This window comes from Silurus aristotelis, assembly GCF_946808225.1.
Source record: "Silurus aristotelis genome assembly, chromosome: 13".
Lineage (NCBI taxonomy): Eukaryota > Metazoa > Chordata > Actinopteri > Siluriformes > Siluridae > Silurus > Silurus aristotelis.
In genome coordinates this window covers 19,710,753-19,729,632 of record NC_139586.1, presented here as the reverse complement: position 1 = coordinate 19,729,632, position 18,880 = coordinate 19,710,753, and the positions used below count along the sequence as shown (strand labels likewise).

The 18,880-nt window shown below is 36.6% G+C and overlaps 2 protein-coding genes across 3 annotated transcripts; both read right to left on the bottom strand.

Annotated features, from left to right (window-relative positions):
- Positions 1 to 2,327: 2,327 nt before the first annotated feature.
- rlbp1a (retinaldehyde binding protein 1a) lies at positions 2,328 to 7,668 on the bottom strand. Its single transcript, XM_083559394.1, has 8 exons — positions 7,582 to 7,668; positions 6,800 to 6,838; positions 6,434 to 6,562; positions 5,110 to 5,314; positions 4,496 to 4,674; positions 3,795 to 3,953; positions 3,594 to 3,704; positions 2,328 to 2,822 (listed from the first exon to the last, which is right to left on the bottom strand). The coding sequence occupies exons 2-8, from the start codon at positions 6,806 to 6,808 to the stop codon at positions 2,676 to 2,678; spliced, it is 939 nt and encodes a 312-aa protein (XP_083415520.1). The 5' UTR covers positions 6,809 to 6,838; positions 7,582 to 7,668; the 3' UTR covers positions 2,328 to 2,675.
- A 5,265-nt stretch (positions 7,669 to 12,933) lies between these two features.
- On the bottom strand, positions 12,934 to 18,119 carry slc39a1 (solute carrier family 39 member 1). Of its 2 annotated transcripts, XR_014536427.1 has the most exons (5): positions 17,770 to 18,117; positions 16,307 to 16,431; positions 15,668 to 15,970; positions 13,399 to 13,985; positions 12,936 to 13,361 (listed from the first exon to the last, which is right to left on the bottom strand). XR_014536427.1 is itself a non-coding variant. In XM_083559402.1 (4 exons), the coding sequence occupies exons 1-4, from the start codon at positions 17,882 to 17,884 to the stop codon at positions 13,632 to 13,634; spliced, it is 897 nt and encodes a 298-aa protein (XP_083415528.1). In that variant the 5' UTR covers positions 17,885 to 18,119; the 3' UTR covers positions 12,934 to 13,631. The 2 variants fall into 2 exon arrangements, 1 of the variants encoding a protein (XP_083415528.1); XM_083559402.1 differs by having other exon boundaries at positions 12,934 to 13,985; positions 17,770 to 18,119.
- Positions 18,120 to 18,880: the final 761 nt, after the last annotated feature.

Here is an 18,880-nt window from a genome sequence, read left to right as displayed (position 1 = left end):
TAAACTACCGTAATTTCCGGACTATAAAGCGCACCCTTATATAAGCACTAGATTTTACAAATATTTTTATTTTTAATATAAATAAGCCACACCTGTCGATAAGCCACAGGTGTCTACACTGAAACTAATGAACTTTACACAGGCTTTAATGAAAGACACTAAATGCAATATGTTGCGCTTCTATTAGGAGCATAGCGGTATTTGGGGAAAAGCATGTCACTGCATTCTTCCGGTATTACTGCTTGTGTGTGTGCACGTGTGAGAATTCTAAGTTTCATTGACTAACCCAGGGGTGGGCAAACTTTTTGACTCACGGGCCACAATGGGTTCCAAAATTTGACAGAGGGGCCGGGTCATACATATACATATACACACACACACACTATATATATATATATATATATATATATATATATATATATATATATATATATATATATATATATATATATATATAATTACATTAGAGATTTGGCAAATTCAGTTTCATCAAGTGCCAAAAGATCAATTTGTTGGTCTTTTTTTTGCCATTGCATCAATAAACACAGCAGAAAAACTCAAGTTCAGTTTCAGTAGGAACAGTGTTGTTGAACTCCTTATTTTGCCAGTTCATCAAAGTCTAGGGTAAGTTTTGTTGTGGCAATTATCAGGATAGATCCGAGGTGTTTGTCAGAAACTGTCGCAGTTTTTAAAGAGTATCAGATTAAGATCTCTTAAGAGAAGAAGAGAGTATTGCACGCGAACAACGTCAATGGAGCTGAAGTGCGACATCTTTAGAGGAAACGTGGACATTACAGGGGAAAGGTAATTGAACAATGTTTACCCGTACCTATTTAAATAGAATTTGGTCACGTTCGGCGGGCCGGATTAATAAACCCGCGGGCCGTGTGCCGTGTGGCCCGCGGGCCGTAGTTTGCCCATGTCTGGACTAACCCATAACGCTGTTGTCAAGAAAAATAAAAAAGCACGAGTTTTGGAAACCTGTCTGTGCTTATATGATTTGTGTTGCAACTGGAGTTAGCGAGCTCTCCCTTCACCCAGACTCAACGCGCTACAACGGCTTGTATCTAAACAGTAACCGACCAAGAAAGTCATTGTTCACTGTCTTCCTCCTTCCTTTCACAACTACTGTATTTCTCTCAGGAGTTTATCTTTTGGCATCATCGTGCTGGAATGGTGAGGTGCGTTTTTTCGTTTCCGTTTGGAAATTTCATTGGTCTTATGTTATGTCGCTCAGTTTTTTGGCTTAAATTTTGTGAATCCGGGAAAAACCCAGGAAAAATCCATAAATAAGACGCTTCGTTGCATGGCCGCAGGAAGTGGGGGTGCTGCAGCACCCCCTATTGGCGAGAGAGAGATTAAAAAAAACAAATGTAGGCTATTAAAAATATTTTGCACAATTTATAAATTCCTTTTTATTTATATTTTAGGAAATGATTTTGACACACGTAGGCTATCAAGTGTATTTTGGATTTTAATTTAATTATTTTGATTATTTTAATTATATTGATTTTTCAAGTTTATTTGTAAAGCGCGTTTCACACGCGCGGGTGATTTTAGTTTGGCTTTCTCTGGCAGCGCGCAAACATAGCCTAAATGCCTTGCCCTTGTGGAAGATAAAATTAGCTCTTCATACCTTTTACAACAACATGAAGATATCAGAAAAAGAGATCGGTGTTCTCTTTCCTGCTCGTGTTCCACATCCCTCTCAAAGCGCAGAGCGGTAGGCTATAACGCGTCTTTGTGTGGAAATATACAACTGTTTTTGTTTGTTTGTTTGTTTGTTTTTTTTATAAATGGATTCAACTTTATTATATTATGTAAGTTACCAGTATTTACTGATATTTATTTCAATGCTTTACAGGTTTTAGTGTGTTGTTTCTTTGGGTTTTTCTTTTATTTATTTCAAAACAACCCCCCCAACCACCGCAACACCGCCGGTATTTGGTCCGATACCACCGCGGTGGTAAAAAAAAAAAATGCCATCATCACAGCCCTATGTATTTATTTTTTTAAATGTATTCTAAATAGACCCATAGGCTCACAGGTTTTTTGTCCAAAAAAAAAAATAAAAATAAATTCACAGCACCCCCTGTTCAAAATTACTTCCAGCGGCCCTGCTTCGTTGTTTAAGACGCGGGGTTCAAAACGTGGAAAAAAGTAGCGGCTTATAGTCCGAAAATACAGTAATCATATAAACAATTAAAAATATTTACACAAATATTTACTAGTCATATATTTGAATATTGACACAACTGGTAACCTGAGATCCACATCATGTAACCAGTCTGGCAGAACTAAATGAATTCAAATTGAATACAGAGATCTGCATTTTATAAGTTTATTCAGCACACGAATTAAATCAGCACATTAGCTTGAAACCACTTCATTGTTGAGTGTGTGCATGTCTGAGTATACACACAGTATGTCTTAAAAACAGTAACAGTCTTAAAAAGTGTTAATGGTCATATTTTCTATACTAATGTGACTTTCTTTTACTATTCAAAGCTACAGACATCAGTACCAGGCATTAACTCCATTACATTTCCTGTGTGAGTGTGTATGTATTTACAAAGTGAGCTCCTATTGTACTAGTTTACTTGTGTACAATTTTTCTCATCCATTAAAACATTTTTATTTACTCTTTTTCATATTTCTCAGGGGACATAGGGAAATTAAAGGGCTGTGTCTTCAGAGCCAAATAGCTTGACTGCTGTCTCTGTGCGATTGCATTCTGGCCCAAAACCATTGAAGTCTGGAGGAAGGAGTTCAGCATTGAAGTCTCTGAAGTAGGCATCCAGATTGTCACCATGAATAAAAACCTGAGCACCGTGTAAAGAGGAGATTAAAGTCATCATCTCTGTAAAGTAGTTCATTAATTAAAAGAACTGGTACAGACTTTACTGTTATTCAAAACTGATGTTTCATCAATGTCATTAAAGACTTATATAGGAAATATGATCAGAACGTTCAGTAACAGTAAATTGGAAAGCTAAGGATGTATTTCCTGGTCAATTAAAGTCTCAATTCTGTTTAGAAGGTGTGCATTAATTTAGCATAACAGCAGCTGTGAGAGTAGTGACAGCTGTCACAGGTTTCTATTAATTTACTCCCAATACTTTCTGTAAGTAGCAACTAACGAAAGGGACTTACACTGAGTTTACTGTGAGGAGACATTCAGCATTTCTGGAATTAGTCTCTAGTGTCATTGATTTGTGCCAATTAGAGTTAAAGCTGTAAGTCATCAAGACAGAGGGTTTAGGGACTGTGAAATATGCATGCTGAAGAAGAGCGGTAATGAAATGAAACAGTGGCAGCAGAAACAATCATTCACCATTTACTTTAGCAGGATTAAGGATTCTGATCAGGTGAACATGATCCTATTAGATCCTAATCTGAATGGTTAACTGGGAAATTATAGATTTGGTTTACTGAAAATATACATTTTAAGTGATCACATGATAGGGTGAATCTAAAATGGAAGAAAGGGGGAATGTCAAGCCCTAGACACAACTCAACACAAGGGTTAGAGTCCCAAGCACTAAAAATTCATCCTTGCATTCTTGAACTACATGTGACATCACTTCACTTACCCTTTCCAGTAATTTGCTTTTCATGAAGGACTTGGCCACGTTGTAAGTGGTTGTGAAATACCAAGGCTGGTGGATCACATGCACAGCTTTGAAGCGTGCAGGAAACGAGTCCTATATATTTATAAAAAAAAAAAAAAAAAAAAATTCTAGACTTTACTGAATTACCAGTTCTGAACTATACATATATTCTGTGAATATTACCTGCAACATGTCCACCATCTTTTTCAGCTCAGTGTGTTTGATTCCAGCAGCTTGCTGCATAGTAAAGCCCTTAAAGTTTTCAATAAGTACAAATCCATTGATCTGAGTCTCCTCGTTTTCCAGAAGTTTCTCCAGGATTGCACAATATGCCCGCAGAGTCTTTCATGAAGCATAGATAAGGTTATGTTTGAAGATTAGAGTTAACACAAAGCACCAAACGTATAATTTTTTTACTTCTCAAAATGGCATGGTCATGTGACATGAGAATTTGAATTGTGAATGAAACTATTTCAGCAGTGGGATAATTAGAATAATAAAACGCATGACAAATTCATATTTATATCTATTTTAATTTCTTTTTTTTTGAGAAAACCAATAATGAAAGAGTAAATTATACACTATATTTTTTGTTAATTTCACCCGCAAATGTATTTCATTTGTGCCTTTTTGAACACTGCTAATGATATGCAACAATGCATTCCATGTAGTTCCTGTTTCAACCACTGCTAGTGCTGTTGCACTTTAGAAAAACCCAAAACAATCCAATTATAAAATGTTTTACAGAACATTAATTGATGCTCGTGCCAAAAATGAATGTCTGTATTGATTTCCTTATTTTAATCTCTGAAAGACAAGCGGGTCTTAGGCGTCTGTTTGACTGGACCAATGTTTTGAGTGTAATTAGTGTTTTAGACACATACTTCATCAAAAGTGACCTCTTCCAAATCCCAGTTCTCTATGTTGAAAAGGAGCACCACACAGCCATTCTTGTCCCGTGTGCTGAGTATTTGTGGATATCCAGCCTCGATGGTACTACGCACTGCTTCAGGGTTCAAATTCTCAAACAGTTCCGGGTGGTCACGTCGAAAACGCACATAACCTGGTGTAAAGAATAATTCAGCATAAACTGAAAGGGGAAAAGGGTGCCAGTGTGATGGTCGGTAGCACGCATGAACACAAACCCACACACACAGACACAAAGACAATAACTTTACTGTTTTGCTTTTTCTTGCACATCCTCTGGAATAATTGACCTCACCACAAAGTATATATTCACATGCAGCAGATGCTGGTAAAAGATGTATCAAAGCCTGTCCTATCTGTCTAGTGATAACTATACCAAAATAATTGTGTCCTATAAAAAATGTGTCCTGATTACACACAAAGAGCTTCTGTGAAAGCTCCTGCCAAAGCCCAATTAAGGCAAATTAGGAGGAGAACAGAACTGTCAGTTACACAAAAGCAGTGGCATGTAATAAGCAAATAACAATGACAATCTATCAGATATAAGAGACCCAGGAAATTGTTCAACCACCCTTCATGAGCTCATAAGCCCTGGCCACGTCAAACTTGCGTGCACGGATGAACCTCAGCAGCAGAGAATCTGGTTTGTCCCCAAATTTCTCCTTTACTCCCATGGACAAATCATCTATATTCTCGGCCTTTTCACACATCAGGGATCTCAGCTCCTTTACTGCAGACACTCTCTTCTCTGCTGTTTCATTCAGCTCATCCTTTGCCTGTAGCATAAAAGTCAGAAGTGCATTTTAAAATGGTCACGCTATTACTAATAAAAGACTGAAGCCTTTTTTTTTTTACTTTTATTTCCTGTTGTTGTTTTTTTTTAAACCATAAATAATTATTGAATCATATTATCCATCCCTGTTCATCATAGCATTTAATTGTACTTACATTTTTTGTCTATTTTTGATGTGTGGAAATTCTGACGTAATATTCTCAAAGTGCCCATGTTCATAAAATAATAATATATATAATAATAATATATATAAAATAATAAATGGCTGTAATAATAATATAAAATCTTTTACTGGCACATTACATTTACATATAGTGATACTGGTATAAAGCACATTTATTTTAGTTTGGTACAATTTTTATGAATGATTTTAGATTTTAAATTGCTAAATAATTATTATTTTTTTTCTTATGTCAGTGCTATTGTTTTGTTTCATTATTTGTATTTGCAAACTGAAGTCTATTTCTTACTTCCATTTGTTTCTATTTTAGTTTTGCACAACAGCAATGGCACCTGTCAGTTTTCACATGCAAGTGCGAATTTGATATAAACAATTCTTACTTTTTATATCTCACACCTAGTAAAATTTACATATTTTGTCTAATATCTCCTCCTTCACAATTTACATACACCAATCATTTTACGGGGCTTTGCATATCCCACCTTTTGCTTACGTGTTTTCTGGTAAGTTTCCACCTATTCTTAGTAAAATTACACCCATTTCCAGGAGGCCTCGTTCACCTCCATACAATTCTAATTTACATGTACAACAAACATCTCTTGATAGTGACCCTGTTTTGAAAAAAATCCCCTGATCATGCACTTTTGGACAGAATGCAACAGATCATTCACCGCAATATTCACACCTTTTCTTAACATCTCGTCTGGGTTTTTCCCTATGTCTGCAAATCATCCTTTGTTTTGTTTTGTGTACTAAATTTTAGTAGATCATAGTTAATCTAAGACTGAGATTCTGAATAGCAAGCACTACAAATGATTTAACAAGTCTTGGATTGGACGTCCAATCATTTTCGAAGAAATAAAGCATTTGCAAGAAATTTAAAAAGAAATAATGAAATAAAAGGAACAAATATGTAAATACCTTCTGTAATGTGTAATCAGGTAGTTTTTGACAAGGCCCAAACACTCGCCCATGATCCTTTATGGTCAGATGCTCAAGCTTGGAGCGCAGGGCCTGCTCATCCTCTGAGACCATGCGGAAAGTTCCGGTCTATTTAACAAAGAGACAAAGTTTGATGCAACCATTGTGAAAAGCGATTAAATCCCAACTCCCAGCTCTTTTCACAAGATCATGCAGTTTTTATGCAAAAACAGTAACAATTACTACTACTACTACTACTACTACTACTAATAATAATAATAATAATAATAAAAATAACAATAATAATGATAATAAATATGAACTGATGAGAAAAAAGAAATAGAAATATAATGCATGTGAACTTACAGAAGCCATAATCTCCAGATCTTTAAGCAGTGTATTAGTCTGTAAAGAGAGAACAGATATTCTTCACTTTTAATTCCTTTTACTGCCGAGGTGGTACTATTGCTGCAAATTTAACTCACACGGATCGTGCAATTAAACCCACAGGTATCAACAACAACAAAAAAACTGTAGTCACTTGTAGCTCCACTAGAAATTTTGCTAGGAAAAAACAGCTATCTTTATAATGTACAAGCAACCCATTGGCGTCAACCAGGTCTCCGGTTCTATCTTGGTTAGGGGTACATTTGTGGAGTTGGGGATGAAAAATCAGCGCAGCTCCAGTTGAACCATTTCACTTGAAAGAGACCGTAATATCTAATTCTGTTGTATTGCTGAAATACTGCCTTGTGCCAGAGAAAGCAAACGTATTAGCATAAGTAGCAGTAATATAGTACTTTATACCACTAAAAACAATATAAAATACACTGTTAATGAGGCTCATGCTGACACAAAAATAACTGACAGTTAGAATAAGGTATTTCAGTAATCCCTACAATAATAAGTCTTCCTGTAGTTTTCTGTGTAACAGGCAGAGACACTTCTTACACTACACTACACAATGTTTTAATAAACTAACATTTTTACTTTAGTATATCATAAGATATTGCCATATAAACGCCAGAAAGACATGTGGCACCAAGCAAGCTGGTTCTCTTCAGCACTTTTATTTTATGAACAATGTCAAAATTAATTGTAAAAATCTCATATCTTACAGTCAGGAATAAAATGACACCATGCCTTACCTTAGTCAGATTGAACCACTAATCCCTTTCTGTCCAGAATAAGGAATCAGGCAGATATGGGCTGTTGGGACGATGAGGCACTCAGGGAAAGGGGCTGCAGGAGGGGCAGAATTGCAAACGGCTGTAAAGGCAAAAGCCTGTACATCCGTGAAATTGTCCAATCATGTGGCAGCAGTGCACTACATAAGGTCGTGGAGATGCAGCTCAAGATTTTAAATGAATGTTTATATCATATTATTATATAAATAGCAGAATAAGGAGGAATGATGGCAATGACTTTAACCATGGAATGGTTGTTGATGCCAGATAAACTGCTAATGTTCTTAGACTGTTATGCACAACAGTTTTCACATCACAAAAAAAGCAGAAGTTCTGCAGGTGAAAACCATTTGTGGATGAGTTCAGAGATTAATGGTTTAAATGGTTTGAAACTCTTACAACCAGGGTGAGCAGAAAAGCAGCCCAGGTTGCACAACCTGCCAAATCATGAGATGTTTATTAGGCTACAAAAGTACAAGACCACAAAAACAAGAATCTAATACATTTTAAGGCACGGATTACCAGATTAACATTACCAGAGTCAACTGGTCTTCAACATTCTAAATAAAAATGATTGAAACTAAGATAAAACCCTTGACCTGTATGTGCCTCATTACATGAAGAATAATTGTTATTGTTTAATTTTTCAGGCTGGGACAAAACAGTGACTATTGTCATGGGTCCTTTCAACAGAAGAAATGAACTCATTGCAATGAAACCTTCAATGTTTCAAGGTAAGTTTCTGTTTACTTCCTCCTGCATGATATATTTCCTGCAACACCTCTGTCTTTACCATGCATAGAACCTGTTCTTCATGGTTCAACCTTTCAGTCCATATACTGAGCACAAAGATATAAAACCTCCACTAAACACTGCTGGGCCTAATACACTCAAACCACACTCACTCACTTACTCATATCTATCATATATCATAGCCTTACCAACCTGTACATATGTAAATATATTTACATTTCTGGTTATATGCTTGTTGATGGAGAAGTATAGAGAAGGTCAGAAGGAGTTGCATTGTGTGTTTGTAGATTTAGAGACAGTGTACGACATGGTGGCGAGAGAGTTGTGGTATTGTATGAGAAAGTCAGTTGTGTCAGAGAAGTATTTGAGGGTGGTGCAGGACATGTATGAGGAAAGCAGTGAAGTGTGCAGTAGGAACGACAGACAGTGTTGGGCAACGTTACTTTTAAAAGTAATGCATTACAATATTGAGTTAATCCCCAAAAAAGTAACTAATTATGTGACTTAGTTACTTTTTATGGAAAGTAATGCGTTATATTACTTTTGCGTTACTTTTGCGTTACTTGTATCTCTTTCACGCCTTACAGGTGTAACAGGTGTAATATAGATAATTGCCATTAAGAAATCAGTTATATTAGGGCAAAAGACATGTCTTAAACATTTAAAATGCTTAATAACTTCTTAGAGAACAATCAGATGATCGACTAAATTTTGACCACAAGGCTGAACACTTTCCAGTCGCACTTCTGTATACTGCTTTACAATCTGCCTTCGCCATCAGAAATGTAACTATCATTGGTATATATAAGGTGTATATAAGGGTGTGGGCTGCACACCGGTGATGTGGAGGGAGAACATTCCTTTCGCTGTCATCACGTAAAACTTTGTGCAATTCCGTAAATATGACCTCGTCCTTGTCTACATCATTCTCTGCTTCATCATCAGCTTGAAACATTCTGAACGATTTTACAAAGTTTGCGCTATTATCAGTTACCGTGGCAGTTTATCTTCCCACAAAGAGCAAATGAGCTGTGAATTTGCTTTCTTTCTCCGCTGCGATGGCATCGTACATGTGTCTCCCACGGAAAACTTTTATTCTGAGCAGTCCATAGATCTGCAGAGGTTCTTTATATAGAGGTTTTCTATATTTCTGTCTCCATTTCCATATATTCAACATTGCATAATGTTGCATATATTCAACATTACACACACACACACACACACACACACACACACACACACACACACACACACACACACACACACACACACACACACACACAAACATCTGTAGTGCTGTGCTTTGCATGCATTTTTATTTTTTTTGAAGTGGTATTTTTTGCAGTTGACAAGAGCTTTTCACAAACACATAATCTACACTTAACCATTATTCCTTTCTTCTTTTCCTTGACTATTTAAAAATAATAAGAATACTTCCATCACAGTAATGTAATTCTCTGGCTTGCCATCTCCCCTTCTGACCATCTTCTGTTCCCGCGGCTCGCATGTATGAGTGCGCGATTCTACGTGACTACGTTCATTTTAATTCAGTATTTATTTTTTTATGCAAAATAATATAACTGAAAAGAAACTCGCATTACTTTAAAAAAAAAAGGAACTCAGATATTAATATGTAAATGTATAAAGTAACGCGCTACTTTACTCATTACTCCAGAAAAGTAATATTATTGCTTGTAATGCGTTACCCCCAACACTGACGACAGACTGGTTCAAGGTGGAGGTTGGACTGCATCAAGGATCGGCTCTGAGCCCTTTCCTGTTTGCAGTGGTGATGAACGGGTTGACAGACGAGGTCAGACAGGAGTCTCCCTGGACTATGATGTTTGCGGATGATAGTTTTTTGTGGTGAGAGTAGGGAGCAGGTGGAGAAGAGCCTGGAGAGGTGGATGTACATGCTGGAGAAAAGGGGAATGAAAGTCAATAGGAGTAGGACAGAGTACATGTGTGAAAATGAGAGGAAGGGCAGTGGAGTGGTGCGGTTGCAGGGAGAAGAGGAGGAGAAGGTGGAGGAGTTCAGGTACTTGGGGGTCAACAGGGCAAAGTAATGGAGAGTGTGTTAGAGAGGTGAAGAAAAGAGTGCAGGCAGGGTGGAATGGGGGAAGAAGAGTTGCAGGAGTAATTTGTGATAGTAGAGTGTCTGTAAGAGTGAAAGAGAAAGTTTATAGGACTGTGGTGAGACCTGCGATGTTGAATGGTTTAGAGACAGTGGCATTGAGTAAAAGACAGGAGGTGGAGCTGGTGGTAGCAGAGCTAAAGATGCTGAGATTTTCATTGTGAGTGATGAGAATGGACAGGATTAGAAATGAGTTTATTAGCATTAAGGACGTTTTGGAGACAAGGTGAGGGAGGCAAGATTGAGATGGTTTGGACATGTGCAGAGGAGGGAGAAGGGTATATCGGTAGGAGAATACTGAGGATGGAGCCACCAGAAAGGAGGAAAAGAGGAGGACAAAGGAGGAGGTTTATGAATGTGATGAGGGAAACATGCAGGTAGTTGGTTTGAAAGAGGCAGATGTAGAGGACAGGGGGGTATGGAGACGGATGATCCGCTGTGGTGACCGCTAATGGAAGAAGCCGGAAAAAGAATATGTTAACTGTATTACATTGCCTTGTACCGTAACATATGCAATGACATTAAAGTTTAATCTAATCAAATCTAATCAACCATGTCAGTGTCTGCCAACATAACTGGACATCTGTTAAACAACCACTAATAAAATTTACATATAGCTATAGAAACATGACATCTCAAAATACATTTATATTCGAAGAATAATTTCCTAGATTCCATCTAGATTCCATTCCTAGAGTGTCAATAATAATTAAATAAATATAAAATAATTAACAAAGGGAGAGATTTTGAGTGAAAATATAATTATAACATCTGTTACAATTAGTTAATTAGATAAGATATTAATTTAAGTTGAGATTAAGTTAAATTAAATGTGGATTAAGTTGCGATTAATCACAAATTAATGCATGACAATAATGTGATTAAATATTTTAATTGTTAGACAGCCCCAGTATGAATAAAGTAATAATATAACATTAATATGATGCGAGTTTCAGTTACAAGCGTGAATTTAAAACAGGTAGAGGAAATGGCTACTTTTTACTTAAGTACATGTCAGAGCCCAAACTTTCTCACGTTAACTTTAAATGTAGTCAGTACTTCAACTTTTATTAGAGACTTTTAAAACATGAGTATCTCTACTTGTACTTAAGTGAAAAATGTGTGTACTTTTGCCATCTCTGGTTACATGTGACTTGCAAGTCATTAAGACACACAGCAAACACCTCTCTCTGATTTATTCCAGGCAACGCTAGTGCACATGCTGCATAATCCTAATGCTAAAGTACTGAAAAGAAGAGATTTAGCCTGGAGTCAGTAATGAGAACTAAATGAGAAAAAATGCTTGAATTCAAATGAAGCAGGATTTACTGATCGCAGGCTAAACTCAACACTGCCTCCTAGTCATCTATAGGGTAATGACTTAATACTTAGCTTTGGAGTCTCACTGTCTATTGTGTGATATTTCTGGGTAGTAAAATCACCTTCTTTCACATAGTTTGCTTAAAAATAAGGAAAATACAAGAATAAATCGCATGCGTTTGTCACCACAGGGGATTTATTGACCATGTATGGCACAATCCAAAATCACTCCTACCTCATTTGTTGTTGCACCAATGAAAGGACAATGTATAAAGAAAATAAAAAAATTAAATAAAAAAAAAAATAAAAAAGTCATATAGCACACATTTACAGCAACTTTTTACATTTCAACAGTCTTGTTGGGAAAAGGTTCGTCAGTTTTTTGTTCTGTAGTTCAAGCTCTTCAGTGTTTAACATTGTTCTTATAAAGCAGACTTTAATATAACAAGTTTTTGATCAAACCTATAAAAAGACAAATACAAGCAGAAGACATGTGTCAGTATTATAAGGACATAGTGCTTATTAAATCTCGATTCTGATTTTTCAGATGGTGTTGACTAAAATTCTGTTACAGGAGAGAGCACAACTACTAGGCAAATCAGGCATCATAACGTGATATAAAGGTCATTCTAATAATCACAATTTGTTTCTATAGTAACACAAATACAGAAACTTGCTTCATGAATGCTTCATGATGGAGCTGTTTAGCTTTTAGAGGGAGTATCGAATGTCAGTTCTTCCAGAGATAAGGTTCTGACTTTAATTACATTTCTTTACATTTAATTTACATTTTCCAAAAGAGGAAAGTGTTTAGGGACAAGGGATAAGATGAGACAAAAAACCCAAATAAAAATAAAGAATAAGTAAATGAGAACTAAAGATAAGTTTCAGGGATGTTTTACATTAGAATAAAAATTATTTTAATATTAGGTGCTTGTCAGATTGATGTGGTGTAAAAGGACGGACACACACACACACACACACACACACACACACACACACACACACACACACACACACACACACACACACACACACACACACACACACACACACACACACACACACACACACACACACACACCATGCTGTTATTAAAAGCAATCTTCTGCATTTCGGGCCACGTGACACCTGCCCAACGTTGATTCCTCTTCTATTAAAAATGTCTGTTTTACATATCACAAATCATCACACAACTTTTGACCATATTAGCAAAATAATTAATTGGACTCTCCACAGTCTTTTTTTCAATTCCATACATTTTTGTCCAAAATGTATGTACCTCATAAGACAGTCTTTTTTTTTGTCCAAATGGGACACATTTTCATGTCAGGAATATTATATGTCAGGACTGCTTTTTAAACATTGAAACATAGATAATATATTAACTTTTCTTTTACAATCACAACACTGTGCATGAATACTGCAATTACTGGTTAGTAATCAGCCAAATAAGGTCTGATTACTAATTAAAAGAAATGATGCTTAAAAGTAATAAAAAAAATCATCTTAAATCTCTTTAGGTATTTAAAACCTCCTATTGAAATAAAACAATGAAGTGAAAATGGAACAGTTTACGAAAATCATACATTAGATTTAACATTCAAATTGCATGTTAAACAAATAACTAAATTGGTCCTTTTTGACTGTGTTGCACTCTGCACCTTTGTATGGCATTTGATGATTGTAATTTATAAAAAATCCTTTGAAAAATCAGTGGTGCAAATAATGAAAATAAAAAATAAATCAAATTTGTTGCTCAGTTGAAATATAAATATAAATCTGAAATAAAAAAATAAGTTTCTTAGTCTATGAAACACAAAGAGGCCATGAGAGAGAAGCCAAGTAAGATGAAGAGCACTTTGAGGAGCTGTCGCTCTGGGGAGTTGAGTTCATGAGGGAGAATCTCCAGAAATGTAATGTAAATGAATGTTCCTGCTGCCAAGCCCTCCAGCACAGCTTGGACTAATGCCCCCATCTGTAGCTGAGCTTCACTCACCCCGATGCCGATAGCAATTCCCATTGGAGACATGATGGAAAACACAAGGATGTAGATGATGAGCCAAATGGGCCCCACGGCACTCTGGATCAGCTTTACCGAGAGGCTGAAGACAATGATGCTCTTGTGGACCAAGATGGCAATGCAGATTTCCAAAACCTTGACAGGATTCAAATAAGAAAGAGAAACGTTTCTTTTTCAGCACTTTTTCGTAACTTGACATGAGTGGTACAGCTACAGTGAATGAAAAGAAGCATAAAAACGGACATAAAGCACAAGATCAAGTTGCAAAAGTGAGACGCTTTCACATTTAACAAGTTCCTGAATTTCTGCCAGACAAGAGTTAAAAATGAGTTGTAACTATGGTAATATGCTGTTGAAGCAGAAATGGATATCAAGCCAGCATACGTCAATGTTTATGCAAGTTCCTACTTTGTTAGCTGTGCCAGTTTGACAACTCGAAAGTGGGAAAAAAATCTAAAGATCTAAAAACTAGTTTTATGGTGATGAATAGTAAAAATAAAACTGCTGTATATTGAGTCAAACACCAACCAATCGCTTTTTGCAAATGCCTCCTTGCAATGTCAGTTTGATGGAATCTAGGTTCTAGAAATTTCAGGATTCCACAGCAAGACAGATAGATTTGCTGTTTCGATTAATATAATCATAAAAGCAGCCAATAAAACCCACGTATATAGGGGGTTATGTACAGTAATTTCCGGACTATTAGGCACACCCATATATAAGCCCCACCCACTGATTTTGACAAAGATTTTTATTTTAAACATAAATAAGCCGCACCTGTCTATAAGCCGCCTACACTGAAACTAATGAACTTTACACAGGCTTTAATAAAAGACAGTGCCTGTTACACGGTGTAACAGGTCAAATATGTTGTGGCTCTTTTAAGAGCAGAGCGGCATTTTGGGAACAGGCCGCCGCCGCATTTTTCCGGTATTAGTGCATGTGTGCAAGGCCGAGGAATATGTCCTTATTATTTTCTGATGCTCATTTCTAAGTTTCTTTGACTAACCCGTAACGCTGTTGCCAAGAAAAATAAAAAAGCAGGAGTTTTGGAAACCTGTCTGTGCTTATATGATTTCTTTTGCAACTGGAGTTAGCGAGCTATCCCATGACCCAGACTCAACGTGCTATAACGGCTTGTATCTAAACAGTAGCCTACGGAGAAAGTCATTGTTCACCATCTTCCTTCTTCCTTTCACAACAGTTTCTCTCTCTCGTTTATCTTTTGGCATCGTCGTGCGTTTAAAAATCACCATCGGTGGAAGTTTTTTCTCCCGATGCCGTGCAGCTCAGAACAAAGGTGAGGTGCGTTTTTTTCGTTTCCGTTCGGAAATTTCATTGGTCTAATGTTATGTCGCTCAGTTTTTTGGCTTGAAGTTTGTGAAACCGGGAAAAACCCAGGAAAAATCCATAAATTAGCCGCTTTGTTGTTTAAGCCGCGGGGTTTAAAACGTGGGAAAAAGGTAGCGGCTTATAGTCCGAAAAATACGGTATATGTAACCTAATAATCAATCACATACAGTATATAACTAGTACTTCACAAGTGAACTAAAGTAAGTTTCATTAGACCCATCTGTCCCGGAATTGACTTGTTCTCTTGAATTCCCTCTGACTCCAAAACCAAAGACCAGGGTTTTACCATAATGCTCTAGTGCAGAATCTTAATTAAAACCATATCCTAATGCCTGTACAAAACTATTATGATCATGATAGAATACAAGCAGACTAAAACAGTGGGGGGAAAACACACAACTTTATACCATTTCTTTATTATATGTTCATCATTATTAATATTAGACATTCTTTGAAATCTTTACCTTTGTGTCAGTTGTTTGCAAGCCGATTGCCAAGCCCTCGAACACAGAGTGCAGTGAGAGAGACAGAAAGAGCATGAACGAGCGGAAGGATGAATGCGCCTGCAGGTCTACGTGGACATGGTGGCTGCTACTCTCAATGTCATTTACAGAGTGGCGTGTGTGAGAGTGGCTGTGACCTGCAGACGGGAGCAGTGGAGATGTTTCTTCACTCCCTCGTTCTTTACAGCTGAGGACCAGCCTCTCGAGGATGAGAACAATGAAGAAGCCACATGCCATGATGAACTCAGCCACAGGAAAGTTAATCTGGTGAGATTAAAAGAATTAATTTGGGTTTTTATATTTAATATTATAATCATGATTAAATATTTGATATATAAGATGTTTTACTTTCCCATCTATGAACAAAGCAATATTTGGTCAGTTTAATAATAACTTAATATTGAATTCATATATCACACCTATTCTTTCCATCAGGAGTTTAGAATTAAACTGAAGTATAAGTACATCTTATATGTTTATTTATTGTGAAAGATTGTAATGCAAAACCAAAATACAGAACTCTCCCATTTTATCAGGAAAAGGTGTTTTTCAGCACGGCTGGGATTTAGAACAAGTTATTCTGAACCCAAGCAAACTCACATCTAAATCTTGTAGTTGCTTATTTATATCAGACAGATAATCTGGGATAATGTCCAAAAGACAGGCAGCAAGGAACACTCCGCCGGCAAAGCAGCTGATTAAACTCAGTACTGCCCTGTGGATTTCTGCAAAAGAGTTGCAATACAACATTAGTGACTGATATTGATTTGGAATGTTGCTGACACTCATTTAGTGCAAATTGAGCTGTGTGTCTTTGGCTCTGTTGAAGTGCAAAACAAGCACTTTGTGAGCAAATGATGCAAGCACTGATTTTAGAGGAAAGTCTAAAATCGAAAATCCATTAATTGCACGAGGAACTATAACAATTACGAGCAATGCATAATAGAATACACTGGATCTTATTCATGGCATAATAATAATGAAGTGTAACATGATTGGACATTGTGAATTTAGTCCACTTTCAAGTAGTTTCTAATTTTTTCAATCTTTTATGAGGGGATAAATGATGATATAATCTAATATTCTAATATCTAATGTATATTTTCTCAATTACTGTTAATGTGCTTTGCCTGTGTCACTGAAGCAGGATCAATACAGATCTGGTAGGTGTTTTCCTAAGTGCAATCATCTGACACCACTGTCAATGACTGACTACATGAAAGAAAAAAAAAAAGCTACAGGACAGAAATAATCTGTTCACTTCTTTTTACACTTTGGTGTATTTTTGGTTACGATTATTAAATGTGTTACTGTGCTCCATTCCACAAATTCAGCTAATCCACCCGAAAGCCATTTGGTATTAAGAATAATCTGATGTTGAAATATTCCCACGTTGAAATAAAAAATGAAACCTTATATCGATTTTTAATCTGTAGAAAAGAGAAGTCTTTAACCTCTTAGTCTGTTTCTACCAGACAAATAATCTAATGTCAACATTTTAAAATGAAACCTTATATAGATTTCTTGTTAGTTTGCTTGTTTTAATCTGTGAGAAACAAACAAGAATTTGACTTCTTAGTCTGTTTCTACCAGCCAACCATGAATTCAAGGTTTAGGAACCTCGGTCAAGGGTTTAAGGCAAATTCATTATGACCATATGTCCTTTCACATCTGCAAAAAAAATGAGAAAGGCGAGGTTTCTTGCAGACACAGAGAAATAAACTCATCAGCCTTGTATGATCATGTGCCTTTTGTGTAGTGAGTGAACCAGATCCCTTTACAGCACATATATCACATAAGCAGGTCTGCAAGATAAACAGAACATTCATGCACAAAGGGCACTGATTTAGGCGTCATAATGCAATTTCCCCTTTATTGATGCATTCGCTGTGGAGTTTCCTAAATACTGTTATACTAAATATCATCTATTCACTGTTGAAAACTATTTTAATTTAAATTAGAGAGAATGATCTTATCATAAATGACTCTTGATATAGTTTCCTTATTCAGTTTGACTTACAAACAAGTTCATTCCAATACAAATAATGAAATCGAGAACTTACCTGTTCCACTGGTTTCTCGGAAGAACTTCATCCGAGCAGGAACAACCCCAAAAAACAAAGTCAGCACTAACAAGCCCACCAGGGCCGATATTTTAACTATTAATAAATACTCCATTTGGACAAGTTTCACTGCCAGCTAGATGTAAACAAAAACATACAAACTGAACTCCCCCCAAAATATACCTCTTAAAAAACTACTGCTCAAGCATTTAGCCAGTCGTCTAACACCGATCCATGTTTTAAATATCACCAAAGGCTGTATATCTGCATTAAAACCCTTTAAAAAACACTCTATCAGCTCTCATGCCGCCTTTTTAATCAGAACCAAGTCCATGGAGTGTGACGCATTCTCCCTAACTCCGCCTGTCACGTGACACACTGGGCTCTCTTCCTTTCCGTCTTCCGTTTTCTGCGGTGCTATGGCAACCTGCGTAATAAAGAGTAGGATTAGTATAAAAATCACGATATTGATTTTTTTTAAGGTATGTGTAAAAATTATTTACGCTTTTCGAGATGATATGGTCATCTCAAACTCGTAGGTAGTCATTTTCAATCGCTGCCTAAATGAATACAAATTTGGATCTATCCTCAGTACATGCGCACGACTCATTACTAGTTTTTACATGTGCAGTTTCTTGTATGTCCAGCAGGGGGAGTTCGGGATTCACGCACCGGGTCTGTGACAAAAAAGCACATGACTTGTCTTGTGATCACAATCAGGCGTGTTTCCCCCAAGTCATAATTTCTTGGCCAACATTTATTTAGAAGTCTGAATGTAGATTTGTAAAACAGCCACATAAGAGGTCATCACTGTGGCAAGATCATATGATTGGCATTTCGGCGTGTATTAAATACTGGTATGGAAAAAATAACTGCCCCCTTTTTCAGATACTCCAACCTTGTTAGTTCACCTTGAAGAACAATTTAACAAATATTACTAGAATTACTTGCAAGAGATCTTTTTTTCACTTTGAGTTTGTGTTGTCCTCGTCCTCAAAGTGGCGGTTTTGCTTTTTGTTTGGTTAGACTGGCATTGTTCTACCACCAAATTATTATTTGATCAGTCCCTGCCCTACAGTCTTCCTTTTCCTAAAAAAGACAGAATAAAGGG